We start from the raw sequence: 18712 nt of genomic DNA, 5'->3' as shown, positions 1-18712 counted from the left end.
AGCCTGTCCAGGAGCTTTGAGTGCCTGTGTGTCCAATCCAAATAAGAAAGACTGGTTTTCCCGAGGCCATCAGCCTTCTCGCTATGGTGTGCTGGCAAAGGGAATCTTAGTTAAATACGAGGTTTCCTCTCTCCCTTTTATGTTGTGAAAGGGACAAGCCTGGAAGCAGCTAGTAATAAGGAAATGCCAGTGGCAGTAACAGTTGTTAGCAGAAGTGCCCATCTGTAATGAAAAAGCAGACATAGCATCTAGGGAAATTTTGCATTATGGAGTCATCACTCCCTTCCTTCTGCTGTCTATCTACAAATAATTGAGCTACCACATGCTGTGTGCTATAGCTTAGGCACACAAAATAAATAAGAAAGATCTGGTCCACACAGACAGGGAAAGAAACCCAAAGAGGATGAAGCTTCTCTTAGCATGAAACTAGACTGCCGGGCACAGATCTGGGTTTTCTCAGTGGTTTGGTGGTTTTGAATCTGCATTTGTCAGTTCATAATACCTTACGTCAAAATCAAACCAAATTTATAAATTTCCCTTCCTTTATTGATTATTTATGTATCTAATTTCTGATAATTATGTGACTATATTTTAATTGTTTGATATTGCATTCTTTGACTGCTTTTCTCTTCATGATATTTTAATCTAAGATATGCGGGTCCCGTTCTGTCTGTGTCTCAGCAGAGCACTTGTTAGTGACTATGGGGCGATACACAGGCCCTGTCATTTGAGGGTTTTGTTTAGATAAGTAAATATCAACTAGTGTCAAATAATAATTACATTTACATTTTATGAATAAACCGAAGTATAATAATCATTTGCCATAATCTTGTGACAGATCTGTAGAAGTCAGAATATTTTCTTTTTTATCGGATTGAACTCTATTTGCTTTATGTAAAGTTAGGGGCTATAAGATCTTGGAAACTAGGGCAAAATAGTCTAGTTAGAAGAATATTTTAATTTTAGCATTTGGGTTTTTTTTAGAATTGTTCTCTGGATATTTATTTTCTTGTCCTCCTCGCCATTATTTTTAGTTCCTTTTTTACTTACTAGTACTATGAAAAATCTTAGTTACAAACAATTCTTCCTGTACTAGAAAAGATTTTGAATTGATTAACCTAAGCAAAAACATTTTAATTTCCACTTCCCTAAAGGGGTGTAATCTAGCACGGAAGATGTTACTTCAGCTACTTTGAAACTGTGATGCTACCTGCTAAAATGTATTAATCAAAATATTAGTTCCTTTTACTAATTTGAATGTAGTATAGACTACTAAAACTATGTGTGTCTTTGTGCATTGAAATAATCCCTATCTTCTACGGCAATCAGTTTTATCATTTTAAAAATAATATTGCTACAGAATGGAAAGATGTATCAAGTATCGTTTAGTTTTCCAGTGGTGAGAGAGTAAAATGAATGACATGGTATTGATGTGTTTTTTTTTGTGTTTGTATTTTTCAACTAGCCTCTGAACCTATTTCTTTGAAAAACTTAAAAAGGCGATCACAATTTTTTGAACAAGGTAAACTGCCAAGCTAACAATTCATGTACTTTCATGGAATTGTTCCCACTCTCCACTCTTTTCCTGATAGTCTGTGGTGCTGGGCACTGAGCCTCTTCTATTTGGCCATCATTATGACCAAGCAACATAACCCATTTCCATTCTTTCCCTAGGGTCATCAGGCTTTTCTTACAGTTCATGGGTCTACCTCTGTGGTAATGGGTCTTTGTGTGTCCTTTGTATACCTCTGAAGTTTTTGTTTTTTTTTTTAATTAAAAGCATTGAGATGCTGTTTAAACACACACTACTTGCCACTGGGTGACAGTAAGAAATGAGGAATTTCATTTATGCCTTACTGCTTCCTACAAATTGCATAATAGTAGATTACACCAACATACAATTGGCCAACTTTTAGAGTCAAATTTGGGTTTTGGAAAATGCTCTGAATAAAGAACAGAGTTGTTGATTGCTATTGGGATGATGGCTTTGGAGTGTTAATAGGACCGCTCTGTAAATTTGGTCACATCTGTAAACAAGTACATTTTGAGATTCTCTTTGTTGGTGTAGTCGGGCAGTGCTGCGTTACAATGTGCCGTGCATGTGGCATCTCCTCCCCTTTCACGTTTGTCTAATGCTCTGTCTCATGAATGCAGTTTGAACTCTGTGCTTTGCGGTCAAGAGCTTAAAAGTAATATCCAACATTTGAGATGCAATGGCACAGTCAGTAGGGGGTGTGCTGTTGGTGTCTAAAATGTTATTATTTCTTACTTTTAAGATTATCAAAAATATTTCCAAACTTGCCTTATAACATGGTACTTACTGGATTTGTGTATTTTGTGTTAATCTATTCGTAGTCTTTTTTGGTGAATTAAGATTTCTTTTTGACCGTAAATAGAAGTAGCTTACCAGCTCTGCATGTACAAGGGTCCATTTGTGTCAGTGTCCTTTGTGTTTTTGATAATTTTTGTTCAACTCTTGTTATTCTATGGTAATTTAATTGAAACTGTGTGATACGCCTAGCTCAAATTGGCTAAAATAAAGCAATTCCTTTTCTTTCTCCATTTTCACGCACTTTTCTTCAACAGACTATTTTAGGGAAGAATATTTTCTTAAATCTCAAAGCAGTTTTCTTAAAAATTTGATTGTGTAAGTGAATAATTTATTTGACAGCTGAGGTTTCAGGAAAATTTAAAAATACAGCACGATAGTGTTTTTTATGAAATTTGCTTACATGTTTGTAATCATTGTACTACATACAGGCACACACAATTATGTAGGCCCCATAAGAATAAAAAGAATAACGTTCTGCCCATAGGGTTACACATGAAGTCTGAATATTTTGTGTTTCAAATAATAGGAGTGGAAAGGGAAATGTTTCTTGAGTATGTTTGTTGGTGGCTTATTTCAGAAAAGTAGCTCCTTAGCAATAAGGCCTGAAAAATGTGACTTACACCTGTCACAATGTAATTGAATAGCAGCAAGTAATAAAATTGGGTTTGGTAGATGTTGTAATATTTGAAATTCAATTTTTCTTCTATCAGGCCAAGTTATGAGAATACTATCCACTTTATTAATAAAAGAACCCTGAACCCTTAGAAATAAGTACACCAGTATCTCAGCTCTGGAACCTAGAGATAAGATGAAACTTTGGCATCCACTGTTTCTCTTCTTTTTACTGACTTTGAATTTGGAAGATGAGTAACAAACAGATGGAACTAAAGAGAGAAATGTACTGTTGTTTGAAAAAACTGATGTCACTTAGTATATTGGCATAGAGACAGTTAGTGATACAACTTTCTGAAAGGAATTATTTCATAGAAATGAAGATTTATATTGTTTTCTTTTTCTTTCCTTGCCCACGTGCTGTAACATAGGAAGTTCCGATTCTGTGGTGCCTGACGTAAGTAGTATTCATTTGGTTTTGGAATCAACAAGGAGGCCTGGGTGGGACTGAATTAGCACACAGTAGCATCGCTTACCGTTACTTTAAGCTGCATGAGAGTTTATCCAGGAGTATCATTCCAAGATAAAGAGACCTATTTTTTTTTTAATTGAAGTATAGTTGATTTACAATGTTGTGTTAGTTTCTGGTGTACAGCAAAGTGATTCAGTTATATATATATATATATATATATGTATATATATATATATGTATATATATATATATATATATACACATATTCTTTTTCATATTTTTTCCATTATGGTTTATAACAGGATATTGGATATATCAGTAGTTCCCTGTGCTATACAGTGGGACCTTGTTGTTTATCCATTCTATATAAAATAGTTTGCATCTGCTCATCCCAAACTCCCAATACAACCCTCCCCTGCCCCTTGCCCCCTTCCCCCTTGGCAACCACGAGTCTGTTCTCCATGTTTGTGAGTCTCTGTTTCTGTTTCGTAGATAAGTTCATTTGTGTAAGAGACCTATTTTGATATATAAAGCCCACCCTCCTTTAGTACAGCGTAGGCCAAGGGTGATATGAATAATTTATGTATGCAAAAGTACTTCAGTAGGGCTTCCCTGGTGGCGCAGTGGTTGAGAGTCCGCCTGCAGATGCAGGGGACACAGGTTCTTGTCCCAGTCCGGGAAGGTCCCACATGCCGCGGAGCGGCTGGGCCCGTGAGCCATGGCCGCTGAGCCTGCGCGTCCGGAGCCTGTGCGCCGCAGCGGGAGAGACCACAACAGTGAGAGGCCCGCGTACCGCAAAAAAAAAAAAAAAAAGTACTTCAGTAGATGACTTAATGAAGTAACATATTCTTCTCTGCTTTGCACCTTTTCTCTTGTAACTCGGCAGCTTCCAGTCCCGACCATCAGTGCCCCGAGTCGCTGGACGTGGGATCAGGAAGGGGAGCGGAAGCGGCAGGAGAGGTGGCAGAAAGAGCAGGACCGCCTGCTGCAGGTAAAGCAGGGTAGTGTGGGTCAGCAGGAACACAGTTTGCTTTAACAGCTTTTCCTGCTCAGTGTCAACCTACATTAAGAAGCAACTTAAAAAAAATTAAAAGCCAATAACCTCATAATTAACAAATCTTTTGATATGTAGCACATTTTTTAAAAATAAATAAATTTATTTATTTATTTATGGCTGCGATGGGTCTTCGTTGCTGCACACGGGCTTTCTCTAGTTGCGGCGAGCGGGGGCCACTTCTTTGTTGCAGTGCGCGGGCTTCTCGTTGCGGTGGCTTCTCTTGTTGCAGAGCACGGGCTCTAGGTGCGCGGGCTTCAGTAGTTGTGGCATGTGGGCTCAGTAGTTGTGGCTTGCGGGCTCCAGAGCACAGGCTCAGTAGTTGTGGCGCAGGGGCTTAGTTGCTCCATGGCACGTGGGATCTTCCCGGACCAGGGCTCGAACCCGTGTCCCCTGCATTGGCAGGCGTATTCTTAACCACTGCGCCACCAGGGAAGCCCCTGTAGCACATTTTTTATGAAATACTTTTCCATTTTGAAAATTTCCAGAGTCCTCCTTTTAATATTATTTGTTAGATCCTTTGTATATTTTTAGAGTATATGGCACCATTGTTTTATGGATTTTCCTATGCATGAGAGGTGTAGAGATTTGTCAGGACCTCCACCTGCATAAACTGTGTGCTTGGTCCATTGCGCCGTAATTCAGTGCCCCTTCCAGTTAGCTAGGGGCGTCGATGAATTACAGTCACAGTAAAGAGTGGATATGGGTTCAATTCTGAATGTCTGCCCTTTCCCAAGTCTGTATTTTAGCTCAGTATAAGCTATGATCTACTTTAGGGGTGCAAATCTGATTGGTTAAACCAATATCTCTGTCTTTAAAGATGGAGGTCGAGGGTAGAACTGGCAAAACGCAAATGAGAGATTAACATCATTAACCTATTAACTAATTAATATGCCATCTCATCTTGTAGGAAAAATATCAACGTGAACAGGAGAAGCTAAGGGAAGAGTGGCAGAGGGCTAAGCAGGAGGCTGAGAGAGAGAATTCCAAGTACTTGAATGAGGTAGTGTTGGCCCACGCCCTCTTCTAACTTCTCTACCTTGTTGGTGAAATTCGCTGGAAGCTGGAAGCTACCCCGTTTCACCTGGCTTTTGTCACACATTCACCTGTGTAGTTCTCTGAACATACCAGCTCTGGTTTGTCAATTTCACTGTGACGTTTCAGCCTTTCTCCTAGCTACTCTGTTGTATCACTAAATAATCCTATCGCTAGGCTCGAAGTGCATCTTCCTCTTCTGTGTTACAGCTCCACCACCCATGTGTGATTTTTGTTAGTGATAAAACTTTTAACGTTATTTCAAGTGGAATTCTGGGCCAACTACAATAAGTATCATTTAAAACTGAATATAGACGTATCTGTGCATAGTACAGAAATGCACAGATTCAGATGGGTTTCTTTTCTCCCTGGTCACGTAGGAGCTAATGGTCCTAAACTCAAACAGCATTTCTCTGACCACACGGGAGCCTGCTGTGGCCACCCGGGGCGAAGAGTCCAAGGCACCTGACAGCGAAGGAACCCCGGCAGAGGAGGAAACGAGGCAGCAGCAGCAGCAAGAGAAAGACCAGGAGCAGAAGCGGCGCCAGGCAGAGGCAGAGGCAGAGGCAGAGGCAGAGGCAGACGAGCAGAAGCGCCAGGCGGAGAGAGAGAGGGAAACTTCTATCCAAATATACCAGTACAGAAGGTCTGTCCCCACGGCCGAAGGGCGCGTGTGCTTTTTCAGTTGATCTGACTTGGGTGCCTCTGAAGTGGGGAATGGATACAGCTAACTGGTCCCCCTGCTCCCTGCTATCCGTCCTCCACGCAGGGCCACACAAGCAGAGGTGAACCTTTTTCACTGTCAGTGATCCTGTCACCTAACTTCCCTCCTCAAAGTTCCCACATGGCTCCCTGTCACGTTACAACATCATCCAGAGTCCTCGCCGTGGCCCCGATGGCTTGAATGAATTGCATCTCGGCCTTCTTGTCCACCCGGCTTCCAACCACTCTTCCCCTCACTTGGTCTCTTACAGTCACACTGGCCTCCTTTTCCTTCCATGAAAATGTCCGACTGACTCTGCCCCGGGACTTTTGCATTTTCTAGTCCCTGTACCTGGAGAAGACTTCCCTCACGTGTCTGTGTGGCTTACTCATTTTCTTTAAGTCTCTGCTCCAATGTCACCTTCTCAGATTTTGCAGAATACCTCATCAGAAACACGTCTCTTCCCCCCACCCTTTCTCTCTAGTGTGCACTCGCCTGCTTTACATTATGCATTTATTTGCTTGTCTGTTAACCTGCCCCATCCCACTAAAATGTATTATGAGGCCAGTACGTTTGTTTTGATGGCTTCGGTAGCCCAGCCCTGGAATAGTACCAGAACATAGCAGGCACTCAGTGTATGTTTGTGGAATGAATGAATTGCAAATGTCTGTTGGCAGTAGTAGGTCTGTTTTCTGTAGGGATGGATTGAAATACTTCTGTATGTTTAGTTTTCAACTCAGAGACCATTCTCATAAAGAGGCTGGAATAACATTACTTTGATATCCATTTCTTAAACTCTGGGCAGGCATTAAAGTCTAATACTTTGAGCATAAACTCTTTTTCCATCTTTTAGGCCGGTTGATTCCTATGACATACCAAAGAGAGAAGAAGAATCTTCAGGTTTGCTTCCTAGTGACAGGTGTGTAGCACTTTAATTGTAATTTGGTTGGAGTAATTGGCCTCTGAAGAATATTTGAGGTCTTGCCTAGATGTTTCATAGGACTGCTTTAGCGCGTGCTCTTTTGTGGGATACAAAGATATCCTGCTGGTTGATGTTTGTATCAACTGGCTTTTGCCGTGTAACCAACTGCCCCTAAACTTAGTGACTTGACTTACGATTTCGTGGGTCAGCATTTTAGACTAAACTCAACTGGTGGTTCTTTTAATTGATTGGGTCCCTAGTGCATCTACCACCAGTTTACTAAGCAATTCTGCTTTGGGGAGTTGACTGGCCGTCAGCAGGGACAGTGAGAACAACTAAGCCATGTGTCTTTCAACATCCAGCAAGCCAGTGCAGTCTTCTGTACATGGTGGCTGGACAGAGAAAAGAGAGAGAATTAAAGAGAGAAAGCGTGCGAGGCACCTTGCAGTCTAAGGTCTGACCTGGTGCACCATTGCTTCTGCCACATTCTGTTATCTAAAGTCACAAGGCCAGCGCAAGTTCACGGAGAGGAGAAAAACCCTCTCTCTTTGTGGGAGGAGCCACAGTGCAAGGGTAATGGACACAGAATAAGACTTGTGTTCATTTTTGCGATCTACCTGAAGCTTTATTTTAAAGAAGTTATAAGCAATGGCATAAGCTTACCAAAAGTTCCATGCGGACATCTGAAATGAGAATTGTAGCCTTCCTCTTAGTTTGATTAGAACTACTAGTCAGTTTCAGGGAATGAAGATAGGATTTCAGATACCTGAAAAGTTATATATTTCCTAAAACATTAAATTTAATATTTTAAAAGAATTTTAAAAATGCTTTGCACTCTTGAAATCACTAAGGACTTCTGAAAAGTCTATGTATATATCCAGTGTATGACCATTAATCTGTGTTTTCACAGCTAAAATTTCTCCTTTAGGAAGTTCACCTTAGAAATAAGGAAGGACTCATCTCTATAGGCAATCAGGATGACTAAATAGGGCTCAGAGTAGATAGGGAAAAGAAAAACAACATACATAAAGGTACTAATGGGCTGACATTAAGCTAGACAAAAAATTCTAGTGATGGATAACCTTATTTATAGTGAATGTTTCTGGGTAACTTTAGATCATTAAAATGTGTCTCTCTCTTTTTTAAAGCTATGATTTATTTATATAGAGAGAAATAAGCTTGATGTATGTGGTTCATTACCTTGAGAAAATAAGTAGATTTTAGGGAAAGGAAACTTAAGGAATCCTGGAAAGTATGAAACGCTCGTAGGTAGTTGTGATAAAGCATGCCCTAGAGGCATTAAGGAGCGTAGCTAGGCATCATGCATTAAAAATATTTTCTTCTACCTTAATACAAATGAAACCATTCATGGATGTTGCTAACAGTTGTGATATATTGTGTGTTACATATAATTATATGTTGTATTGATATATTATAAATGTCTGCATATACCTATGTATGACAACGTATATTATTATTATATAATATATTATTATTCATTATTATTACTAGTATTTGAAGTTATTGTGCCTAGGAGAGTGAGAAAGAGATGAGCATGGATTGGTATATGGCCCCAAGGTTTAGGCCTTTTCAGAAGTTGCCTATGCCAGTGTGCTCCAGTACCTCTTTGGAATGCTAGGATAACATTTGGTGAGTTGCTGTTTCAGAGTAGGACCCTAATGCCCCCAAAGATGACTTCTTGACCCTCGGGCAGCATGAAGGAAGTGCTGACAGTCTGATGTTAGGTGATCTGATGACAGATGCTTCGTACAGCCTGGGAAGATTGATGTCTGGAAGAGAAGAGAGTCAAAGTATTCAAGCTGGTCAGAAAATCATAGGCTTTAACTGACATCAACTTGGAGAGGATTTTCACATGCTTCTGTTCCTAGCATCAGGCTCTTTTCTCTTTAGAGATGTCTTGTTTTCTGCTAGTTTGTGCAACATGAAAAATGCCTTCATATGAAAATACATATGGCTCTCAACAGACATGGGAAATAAATCAGCTGCTTTAAAAAGTAATCTTTTGGGGGTTCTTACTTCATAAATATGAAAAGGATGTTCTTAATGAGATGTATGTAATCTGTTCTGTGTTTTAGGAATAAATCCAAATCCACTACTGAACTGGATGATTACCCCACAAACAAAAATGGTAAATGTGAATTTTTTTCAGAATTCTTCAGCGCAATTGCTTAGTTATGCTATCACACCCTATGATCAGTATTTTTAAGGTCAAGGTATTTCAGGTTGATTAAGATTACATATTTAAAATACAGTAGATTTTTAGCACCCCTTCCCATTTGTGTATAAGAACAAAATTATCTTGTGCTTCATTTGGCTTTATTTTATGATGGAGGGAGTACTGCAAGATTAAAATGATTATAAATAGCTAAGGAAATCTGTGGAAATTTTGCAAAGTGATGCTGATACGATTTTGTATAGTGAATTTCATCTTGCCTCCAAAGAATTGGGACAGAAAAGTTTTCTGCAGAGTACCAGGGAAATTGTATATAAACCCGAAATTGCATATAAACCTGAAATTGGACATTTAAATGACAAGATTCAAAAAATTCAAAATGGGGCTTCCCTGGTGGCACAGTGGTTGAGAGTCCACCCGCTGTTGCAGGGGACGCGGGTTCGTGCCCCGGTCCGGGAAGATCCCACATGCCGCGGAGCGGCTGGGCCTGTGAGCCATGAAAAAAAATTTACAGCCCTCTGTGAACAAAACAACATCCACAGGCCCCAGTGGTCTGATGGCAGCTCTGGTTAAAGCTTGTAGAATTTACAGTTTCTAATAGGTTCTGTAATCACCCCTTTCCCCTTAACACAGAGGACCTTCCATCGTCTGGTCCTAGTTTAACTTTCCAGCGTATTTTGCTGTTTTCCCCATTAGGGGCCCTTAACTATAACCAAATTGTTCTCTCTCTCATTTTCCAACTTATCAGATGCTTTCTGATCTAGTTCCTCTGCTCTCACCTGTTTGGATTTCCAGTTTCTTCTCCCCTGAATTTGCCCCTAAGCCACCATTAAAATTAAAGTTTAAGTACTTGAATCTGCCATGAAACATTTTTAACCTGCAGTGATCATATTCTCTCTTGAACGTAAACACGGGACCTGTTAGTAATAACAAGTGTGACTCTCAGAAATAGTTTTGTTAATATTTGTGACTAGTGTTATTAATCTGGCTATTCTTCTATGTATGTTTTCTCCCCTTTACTAACTGTAAGCTCTTGTATAGCACACGGTAGACATTATTAAATATCTTATTGAAAAACTTGGCTATGCCAGTAAGGCATCTTTAAAATAGAAAACATTTTATTCCAAATCTGACCAAATTGCTAAGCTGTGTGCATACACCAGTGTAAACATAGGCGTGTATAAGAAACCTTTGGTGGCCTTGTTCATTGCTTACTGGAAGATAAACTAAGGCAGAATGAATTTTGAAAGAAAGACAATAGCAGTGAATCTGGAGAGCAAAAGAAAATAAATCCTTAGATGAAATTTTCTAATCCAAATTGAGATGGGGAGGATACATCAAAGTTAGGGATGTTTTACCCATATCAGGAATTAATCAGCAAATCCAAGGAGACAACGCCTTCAGGATAAAACCTGACTTAATTGTCACTCATCCAAATTATAGTTCTGTCAGTTCCTTTACAGGAGATACAAGTCTGATAACATTCCTTGCTTATCATTTGGATTACTTGGCTAGTTTTCAATTTCACAAAAGCCATTTCGGTCATTGAATATGCTCTCATTCCTATGATTTGGTCATGACTTATTCTGTGACTTATACCGTGAAGACTCGAGCCATGTTAGCTGGAGATGCATGCGTTTCTGTCTTCGCTCTCTCCGCAGGGGGAGTGTACGTTTTTTGAAAGAACAGAGTGCCCTGTTCCCTTGCAGGGTTGTCACAGCAAGCATTCAGTGAGCAGGTGCTTGATTGATTTTAATTTAGGAAGGAAGGAAATAGTGGAAGAGAAACTTTCTAGATGAGCAGTTTGTAATGTAATACTGCTGAAATCAAGGCTGGTTGTCTCCTTTTTAGGCAGCCCTCTGGAATGCCTCTGGGTGTGGAATTGGAATTTCTAGGGACAGGAGACTGTTCCTTTATGTTCTGAGGCAGCAGTCTCATTGAGAATTGATAATGTGAGCATATGTGCCCAATGTCACTTTTTTTTTTTTTTTTGCTCCACTGTATTTAGAGATTTATCCACTATGCCTTTTTTTAATGTGCTAATCCCAGAGCTTTTGATGTTTTTAATTTAGGAAGCAATAGATATTTAGACCGAACTGGGAGCAGTAGCTCATCGCAGAAAAGCTCCAAGAAGGAACAAGTCCCATCAGGAGCGGAGTTGGAGAGACAGCAAATCCTTCAAGAAATGAGGAAGAGAACGTCCCTTTATGATGACAACAGCTGGATCCGACAGCGCAGTTCCAGTGTCAATAAAGAGCCTATTTGTCTGCCTGGGATTATGAGAAGGTGAGAGACATCTTCGGAATTATTTCTCCTTCTGTACTGAGGTGCAGATATTTAATTTCTAGACGTGCTGGCTGCTTTGGACAGAAGAGATGTCATCATTTCTTTTCTTATGTAATATTTAGTGGGGGAAAGAGAAGGAGAGCAGATGTCATTGGGCACTTGTCACAGAGCACTGATTAGTGCCAGACACGTGCCAGGTGCTTTGTCTACATCATCTCACTTAATCTGGAAGGAATGTCTTGAGTCAGGGGTAGTAATTCTGCTTTTCCATACAAAGAAGCTGTGACTAGAGCAAGCAATGCGCTCGGACAAAACCACACGGCTAATAGGTTGCCAGGCTGCCTGTGGAGCTCTGATGTGTGATTCAGGTACTTAAATAATTGATGTGCTCTTAGTGCTTCCGTGGATGACGCTGAACCACACAAAAAAAAAAATTAAACCTCTGTTTATAATGAGACAGTGGTTAGATTGGAATCATGAAAGTAGTGTTCACAAAGTGTGGACACCTAATTTTTGTAACTTAAAGGAAAATACAGAGATATCAATTAATTGGAGATGAGAGGATGAACTAAACAGATGTATCCTGGGTAAGTGAATACTGAAGCTACTTCTATTTAGTATTTCCACAGCTGACCAACCGAGGAAAATTACTGACAACACATTACAGACCAAGGGCTAGTTACCTCAATGTAAAAGTAACTCTTGAAAATCAGTAAATAAACCCTGACAACTTTATAGAAACATAGACAAGTGATATGAGCAGATAGTTCATAGAAAAAGAAACAAAGTCAGTAAGCATATGACAGATCAACACTTCTCCTAAAACAACAGTGGTATGCCTCGCTGGTGGGATTTGTAGAGTTAAAAGGTTGACTAAATCTAGTATTGATTAAATTAACTTAAATCTAGTATTGATTGAATCTAGTATTGATTAAATCTAGTATTGACAATTGTAAAAGGAAACAGGAATTCTTGTTCCCAACTGGGTGGGCAGTTTTTTCAGTGTTTATTAAGCAAAAGTTTTTGCGTATACCCCGTGAGCACTTGAGTTTCTGACACTTTATCTTCTGGGTATGTTTGGATAAGTATGCAAAGATAGTATTGGCAGTAGCAAAAAAGAGAAATAATCAGAATATGTACAAATAAGAGTGTACTTGGTGCTCATTAAATAAATAGTGGCAGCCTGATAAGTAGAATACTCTACAACTATTAAAGAGTGAAAGAGACATCACTCCATAATATGCCACCTCAACAGTGTGAGTGGGTTAAAATAACAATTCACTACTCTCAAAATTCTGAGCGTTGGCCGGGCAGGTCTTCGCATGTGTTGGTTGGGGCACTTGGCAGCTGTAGTCATTTAGAGCTGCGGTTGGCAATTTGTTTTGCACGCAGGACCAGATTGTAAATAATTTAGGCTTGGTAGGCCACCCAAGACTGCGTCATGTATTTTTTGTTGTTTTTTTTAATGACTGTTTGAAAAGATAAAATACCCTTAGCTCATGCATTTTTCGTATCCTGGCAGTGGGCTATAACTTGCTGACCTCTGATACTCCACTGAGAGCTCAGCTGGAGCTATTGGTTGGGAGCTGCTGTTCTCCAAATAGGCCTCCCCACATAGCTGCTTGGGTTGCCTCATAACCTGGCACCTGGATTTAAAGAGGAAACCTTGCAAGAGGTATAAGCCCTAATGTGCAAGTGCTTATCAAACCTCCATTTGTCTCATGCCTGCTAATGTCCCATTGACCAACATGTCGCATGGCTAAGCCCAGAATCAGTGGGAGGGGACCACACAAGGATGTGGATACCAGGAAGATGATTCACTGGGGGCCACCAAAGTACCTTCTGTCACCTGAACTGACATGAAGATAGTTCTAAGAAAATGTATATTACATGCAATAAAGCAAGTTATGAAGAATATGAGTTGTAGAATAATCCCATTTGTTTAAGCATGTTAAACATATGAACACATTACATATGTATATAGACATGGTTATACGTACATATGTAAATTTGTATATGTATGTAAATATATACTTGCATGTGTGAGGAAAGAGCCTAGAAGGATACACAGTCAACAGTGGTTACCTCTGGGGATTAGGGCAGGTAAATTGTAAGTAAAAGTGTATATACCCTGCTGGATTGCTTGGGTCTTTCTCATCATGATGATATAATACTTTTGTAATTTGAAAAAAATACATATTTCAAACTTGGGATAAGAGAGAAAGTTTTAAAGTCATAACAACAAAATTGACCAGGTAGGAAAAAGTTTTAAAAGTCATAACAACAAAATTGACCAGGTAGGAAAAAACCCTCATAATTTGGAGTCAATCTTTGTAGGTCAGAATTAATGTCAAGTACATAACGATCTTATTTACAAAGCAGAAATAGAGACACAGACATAGAGAACAAACGTATGGATACCAAAGGGGAAGGGGATGTGGAATGAATTGGGAGACTGAGACTGACATATAAACACAATTGATACTGTGTATAAAATAGATAACTAATGAGAACCTACTGTATAGCACAGGGAACTCTTGCTCTGTAGTGACCTAAATGGGAAGGATTTAGGCCAAAAAAGAGGGGATATATGCATACGTATAGCTGATTTACATTGCTGTACAGTAGAAACTAACACAACATTGTAAAGCAACTCTACTCCAATAAAAATTAAAAAAATTAAAAAAAATAAATGGAGGTTAATTGAATATGAAACATCATGATGCCTTTGATGAAAAGGAACTTTAGCTGTTAAAGGTAATTTTATATGTAACTGGCCTTGTTAGATTCATACCTGCTTATAAAATACATGGATATTTTAATGACTGTAATGGTGTTAAGTGGATTTCTAGTTGAATGTGTTCTATAACTTGGATGAACCCTTTCCGTGTTTCAGAGGTGAATCTCTAGATAACCTGGATTCCCCGAGAGCCAGTTCTTGGCGACAGCCCCCTTGGCTCAACCAGGCTTCAGGAGTCTATGCCACTTCCTCTGTCCAAGACTTCAGTCGCCCCCCACCTCAGCTGCTGTCCACTTCGAACCGTGCCTACATGCGGAACCCCTCCTCCGGCGTACCCCCTCCCTCAGCGGGTTCCGGGAAGACCACCACCCCGTCCCCCATACTGCGCAGCCATTCCCCTGCGGTTCCGCAGCCCGGCTGCCAGCCACGCAACAGGTGAGGCCCTTTGGGTTTTCCCTCTTCTTCCCTTCGTCTCAAGGGGTAGTTTTTCATTAAAAATTTCCCAGAATCTTGTCCAAGATTTCCAATGAAAAAAGAAAAACAAGGCTTTTTGAGTGTGTCAGTTTCAGTGTTCCTTTCCCAAATCAGTTCCTTGCTATCTTTCCATGCCAACCCAAGGGCATTTAGGGATGTCTTATGAAGCCATTGGAGGCCTTTAAAATGTTTACTTCACTGCCACTGCCTCGCTTACTTGGGCCTGTGGTCAGCGTCTTAGATGCAGACGGACCTGAACAGTTCTCATTGTGGAATCATAAAAATATACAGTAGCTCAAGAATGCATGACAGATTGATGAGTAAAAGCAGTATTGTAAAATGTTTGACTGTTTTGATGAGACTGTAATACAAAATCAGTTTATAGGAACTGAGTATGAAAGGAAAGCATTATAACCCAGACCCATCGTCTGTGGAACTTTGAACAAGCTGGCTTAAAAAATCCTTAAGTTAGATATGGCATTTTGGGTTTTTGATTTCCAAGACCATTGCTTGTCTCTTATCTGGTTTTCCAACATCTTACTCAGACTACATCAACTGAATTCTGCAGGTCATATGCTGCGGGAACTGTGTGAGAGTTATAATGGTGGGTCTTGGCACTTGCCTTTTGGTATGGGTTAAAGCTCAGATTATCAGCCTGTGTTGGGGTGCTATATCTGTGTAGCTTCTCCACAGATCACTGATGCTTCACAAAGCCACATACAGCAGTGTTTCTGTTGAGACCTGAAGGGAGTGCTACTGGCCTATGCTACTTTTCATCACTATTGAAATACTGAAAAGTAGAAACACAATGATTAATATTGGGATTTTTTTTTAAGCTATCAACTAAAGGATTTCATTCGGAGAAGATATTTTTATCTAGCTAAAAATGTTGCTTGTGCCAGGATTTATAAAATGTGTATCAGGGAGCTTAAATTAAGAGAAGAAGAGATGAGGATTTTTGGTAAATTTGGAGGGAAGATAGGGACTGCAGAGTCGGGGAGAAGCCAGAGGAGAGAGTACCTGTTTCCTTACTGAGAACCCTGCCCTTGGAAAGCAGAAAGGAGACGGGGCTGTGGACTTCTCTGCCCTGAAAAGGTCTCTATCTAGAGCACGTGGTGCTCTAACATGAGGCACTCAACAGCTATGCCCTTTCCAATGTCACTGAAGTGCTGTGCCAGTCCAGTGGGATGCAAAGATAAGAAGTAGCCTTCACCTTTCGGCCTGGGAGAAGAGATAAGCCTTGTAAATAAAGCAAGGTAGAAACTGCCTTACCTATCTAAATGGTAGCTGTCAGGCAGTTTTCATGTCATTCTCCGCAGAGGCAGCCCTGTAAACCAGAGGTACAGTCAGGAAAGCACTGATACTTCTGTTGACCTAGAATATCGGGTGAATGAGAAAGAGGTTGAAAAAATAAGGTTGAGGCGGTAGGTTGAATAGACGTGCAACACCTCTCCGAAGCGGGGCTGCTCTTTCGGTGTTGGATGAGCAGAAAACATGATTAGAGCTGTGCCTTGGAGGGTTTACCTGGCAAGATGATGTCGGCTGCATTAGAGGAGGGGGGACTGTTGCCGAGTACAGATGTGGTCTAAGGGTGATAGCACCACGAAGTGCAGCATGGACTGATTACACAGAAATCCTTCGTGTATGTGACTAGGTGTCAAGGGTTCCAGAGCCGTCGTGGAGATCCGTCAAGGTACAGTATAATCAAGGCATACTTTGGTTGGCTGGTGAAAGTTTTCCTGCCACACGTTTATAAAATAAAGAGTTTCGTAAACTATGATTCACGTTAATACCAGAGTGTGATTTTTAGATAAGAGCTTTGAGCTACTCGGATGAAAGCCACCCTTCCATTCTCGTTCTACGTCTAGGTCGGTCAGTGGGAAGCGCATGTGCTCCTATTGTCATAACATTCTGGGCAAAGGAGCCGCCATGATCATCGAGTCCCTGGGTCTTTGTTATCATTTGCATTGTTTTAAGGTGAGACTGAGCCAGACAGCCTACAGGCCCGCATTGCTTTGCTTGGAGAGAGCATGGCTTCTTGCAGCGCTGGGTGTGGACCTGCCACTAACAAGCTAGGTGCTGCCTCTGTTGGTCTGTGCTGCACTTTGAATCACAAATGGCCTGCTACTGCTACTAGGTTCTCAAACCTTGAACCTGGCTTCAAAACTTAAAGCCGGAAGCACTATGCACTTCCTATTTCCAATCTAAGATTCTATAAGTAAAATTTACCGTGCGTAAATGCTTTCTCTGACATGCTGCCACGGTTATTAACAGCATGGGGACATGAATTATAACAGTGTCCAAACCCTAGCTTTGAATAGGGAGAGTATGAAAGGAAAAATAATGTATTTTTACAGTTGCACAGTCTGCTTGTACCTCAGGGGCTCTTGCACATAAGAAAGAAGTAGGGCTCTATGACTCCCTTAGTTTGCAGTATGTCTTTAGAGACACATCTGTTTGATTCTTGAACTTGCGTTGGGCCAGAGAGAGAGATTCCGGTGGTTGATCCTGGAGTCCTTTAGAGCTCAGCTTGTTTAAGCTTGTCTATCTCTGGCTTGGGTTGTTCCTAGGCATAGCAGAATGAGTCAAAATTATTAGTGTTTGAGCACATGGAACCAAAATACCCGGCCTTGAAGGGAAAGCACTGTGAGGGAACCTCACCGAATTGGTGCTGGGGGGAATGCCTGTGGTGACCCACCCCAGGGCAGAGAGCCAGACACCCAGTCTTGGTGCCCTTCACCCGTTCCTTCCTGTGGTGCTTTATCCTCTCCATTCCGCTGGGAGAAAGGAAGATGCAATTTCTTTAAACCAATCAACGAATCATTTCTGTTCTTTTGGTATATTTAGAATGATATCTTGGCTCTTAAAATTGGCTTTATGAATTCTTTAATGTCTCATCTGGCAGGTTTCCTTTTCATCTAATTATCTTTGGGCCTTTTTTTTTTTTTTCTTCCTTTGCTGAAATGTATCTAAGAGCTTAGAAGCTGCATTTTGCTCAAATTTTTTTTTTTCTGGGAGTGCCCCAAGCTTTCTTGAGCTAAGTGTGGACGTTTCCTGTTTTTGCTTTTTTTTGTTTGTCTCCCAGTGTGTGGCCTGTGATCATGACCTCGGAGGCTCTTCCTCAGGAGCCGAAGTCAGAATCCGAAACAACCAACTGTATTGCAACGACTGCTATCTCAGATTCAAATGTAAGAGAGCAAATCAGGGAGAAAATTTCTTGTCTTTTACGGAGACCACGGGTTCCCATGCATTTCCCTGAACCTGCCACCAGCTCCCCTTCAAGCTCCCTGCCCCAGAGCTCCAGGCTTCAGGAATCTCAGAGTATCCCCTTCAAAGAGGGTCCGGTGAGCGGGTCAGTGGGTCAGTGCTCAGGATTCCAGCCACACAAGGGTGGGTGTGGGACCAAGGAACCAGAGAGGGATGCGTGCCAGGCGTCAGGACGGTGTGCTGTGCAGTCTGCTGAGTCTGGAGAAACTTCTGATGACTCAAGCATAAAAACCAACCAAGACCAACAGTCAAAATGAATCTTCTGTATAGACTCTCATCAGTTTCTTGGCTAAGAAACTCTCATCATTTTAGCTGATTTCTATTATTTACTAATGGGGTCTGATTATGTGATTTAAAATATGACCAACTTTAAAAACTGTGGTTTAAAAAGGTAATAAAGAATAGTCAGCGTATGCTTTGTTACTCTATAATCATATGCTATCAAATTATACAATAATTTAAGCATTAATTCTGATGACATAGTGTTTCAGTGTCATTTTTGGAAAAATTGCGTTTTTCGAAAACTTCACATGCTATTCTGTGTCTAAGCCTGTTTTTGCCTGTAAGTGTGTTATAAACATAGGGTAGCGTAAGTAGATTGCATATCGTTTATAGCTACAT

General features: G+C 40.6%; 1 protein-coding gene across 12 annotated transcripts in view; it reads left to right on the top strand.

Moving 5' to 3' along the window:
* Positions 1 to 18712, top strand: part of LMO7 (LIM domain 7) — a 200895-nt gene that overhangs the window by 180756 nt on the left and 1427 nt on the right. For 10 of the 12 annotated variants that reach the window (XM_027116066.1, XM_027116060.1, XM_027116056.1 and 7 more), the window contains 11 exons: positions 1466 to 1522; positions 3376 to 3401; positions 4303 to 4407; positions 5381 to 5473; positions 5886 to 6151; positions 7062 to 7127; positions 9227 to 9279; positions 11397 to 11610; positions 14507 to 14785; positions 16693 to 16801; positions 17910 to 18012. In XM_027116066.1, coding sequence (XP_026971867.1) covers positions 1466 to 1522; positions 3376 to 3401; positions 4303 to 4407; positions 5381 to 5473; positions 5886 to 6151; positions 7062 to 7127; positions 9227 to 9279; positions 11397 to 11610; positions 14507 to 14785; positions 16693 to 16801; positions 17910 to 18012 — 1371 coding nt within the window. The remainder of the gene's footprint in view (positions 1 to 1465; positions 1523 to 3375; positions 3402 to 4302; positions 4408 to 5380; positions 5474 to 5885; positions 6152 to 7061; positions 7128 to 9226; positions 9280 to 11396; positions 11611 to 14506; positions 14786 to 16692; positions 16802 to 17909; positions 18013 to 18712) is intronic. The other 2 variants (XM_027116057.1, XM_027116059.1) reach the window with 2 other exon arrangements.

Source organism: Aethalodelphis obliquidens, unplaced genomic scaffold (genome assembly GCF_003676395.1).
Source record: "Aethalodelphis obliquidens isolate GAN/ISIS:26980383/991018 unplaced genomic scaffold, ASM367639v1 scaffold15, whole genome shotgun sequence".
In the NCBI taxonomy this organism is placed as follows: Eukaryota; Metazoa; Chordata; class Mammalia; order Artiodactyla; family Delphinidae; genus Aethalodelphis; species Aethalodelphis obliquidens.
This window is presented reverse-complemented; position numbering and strand designations above follow the sequence as displayed.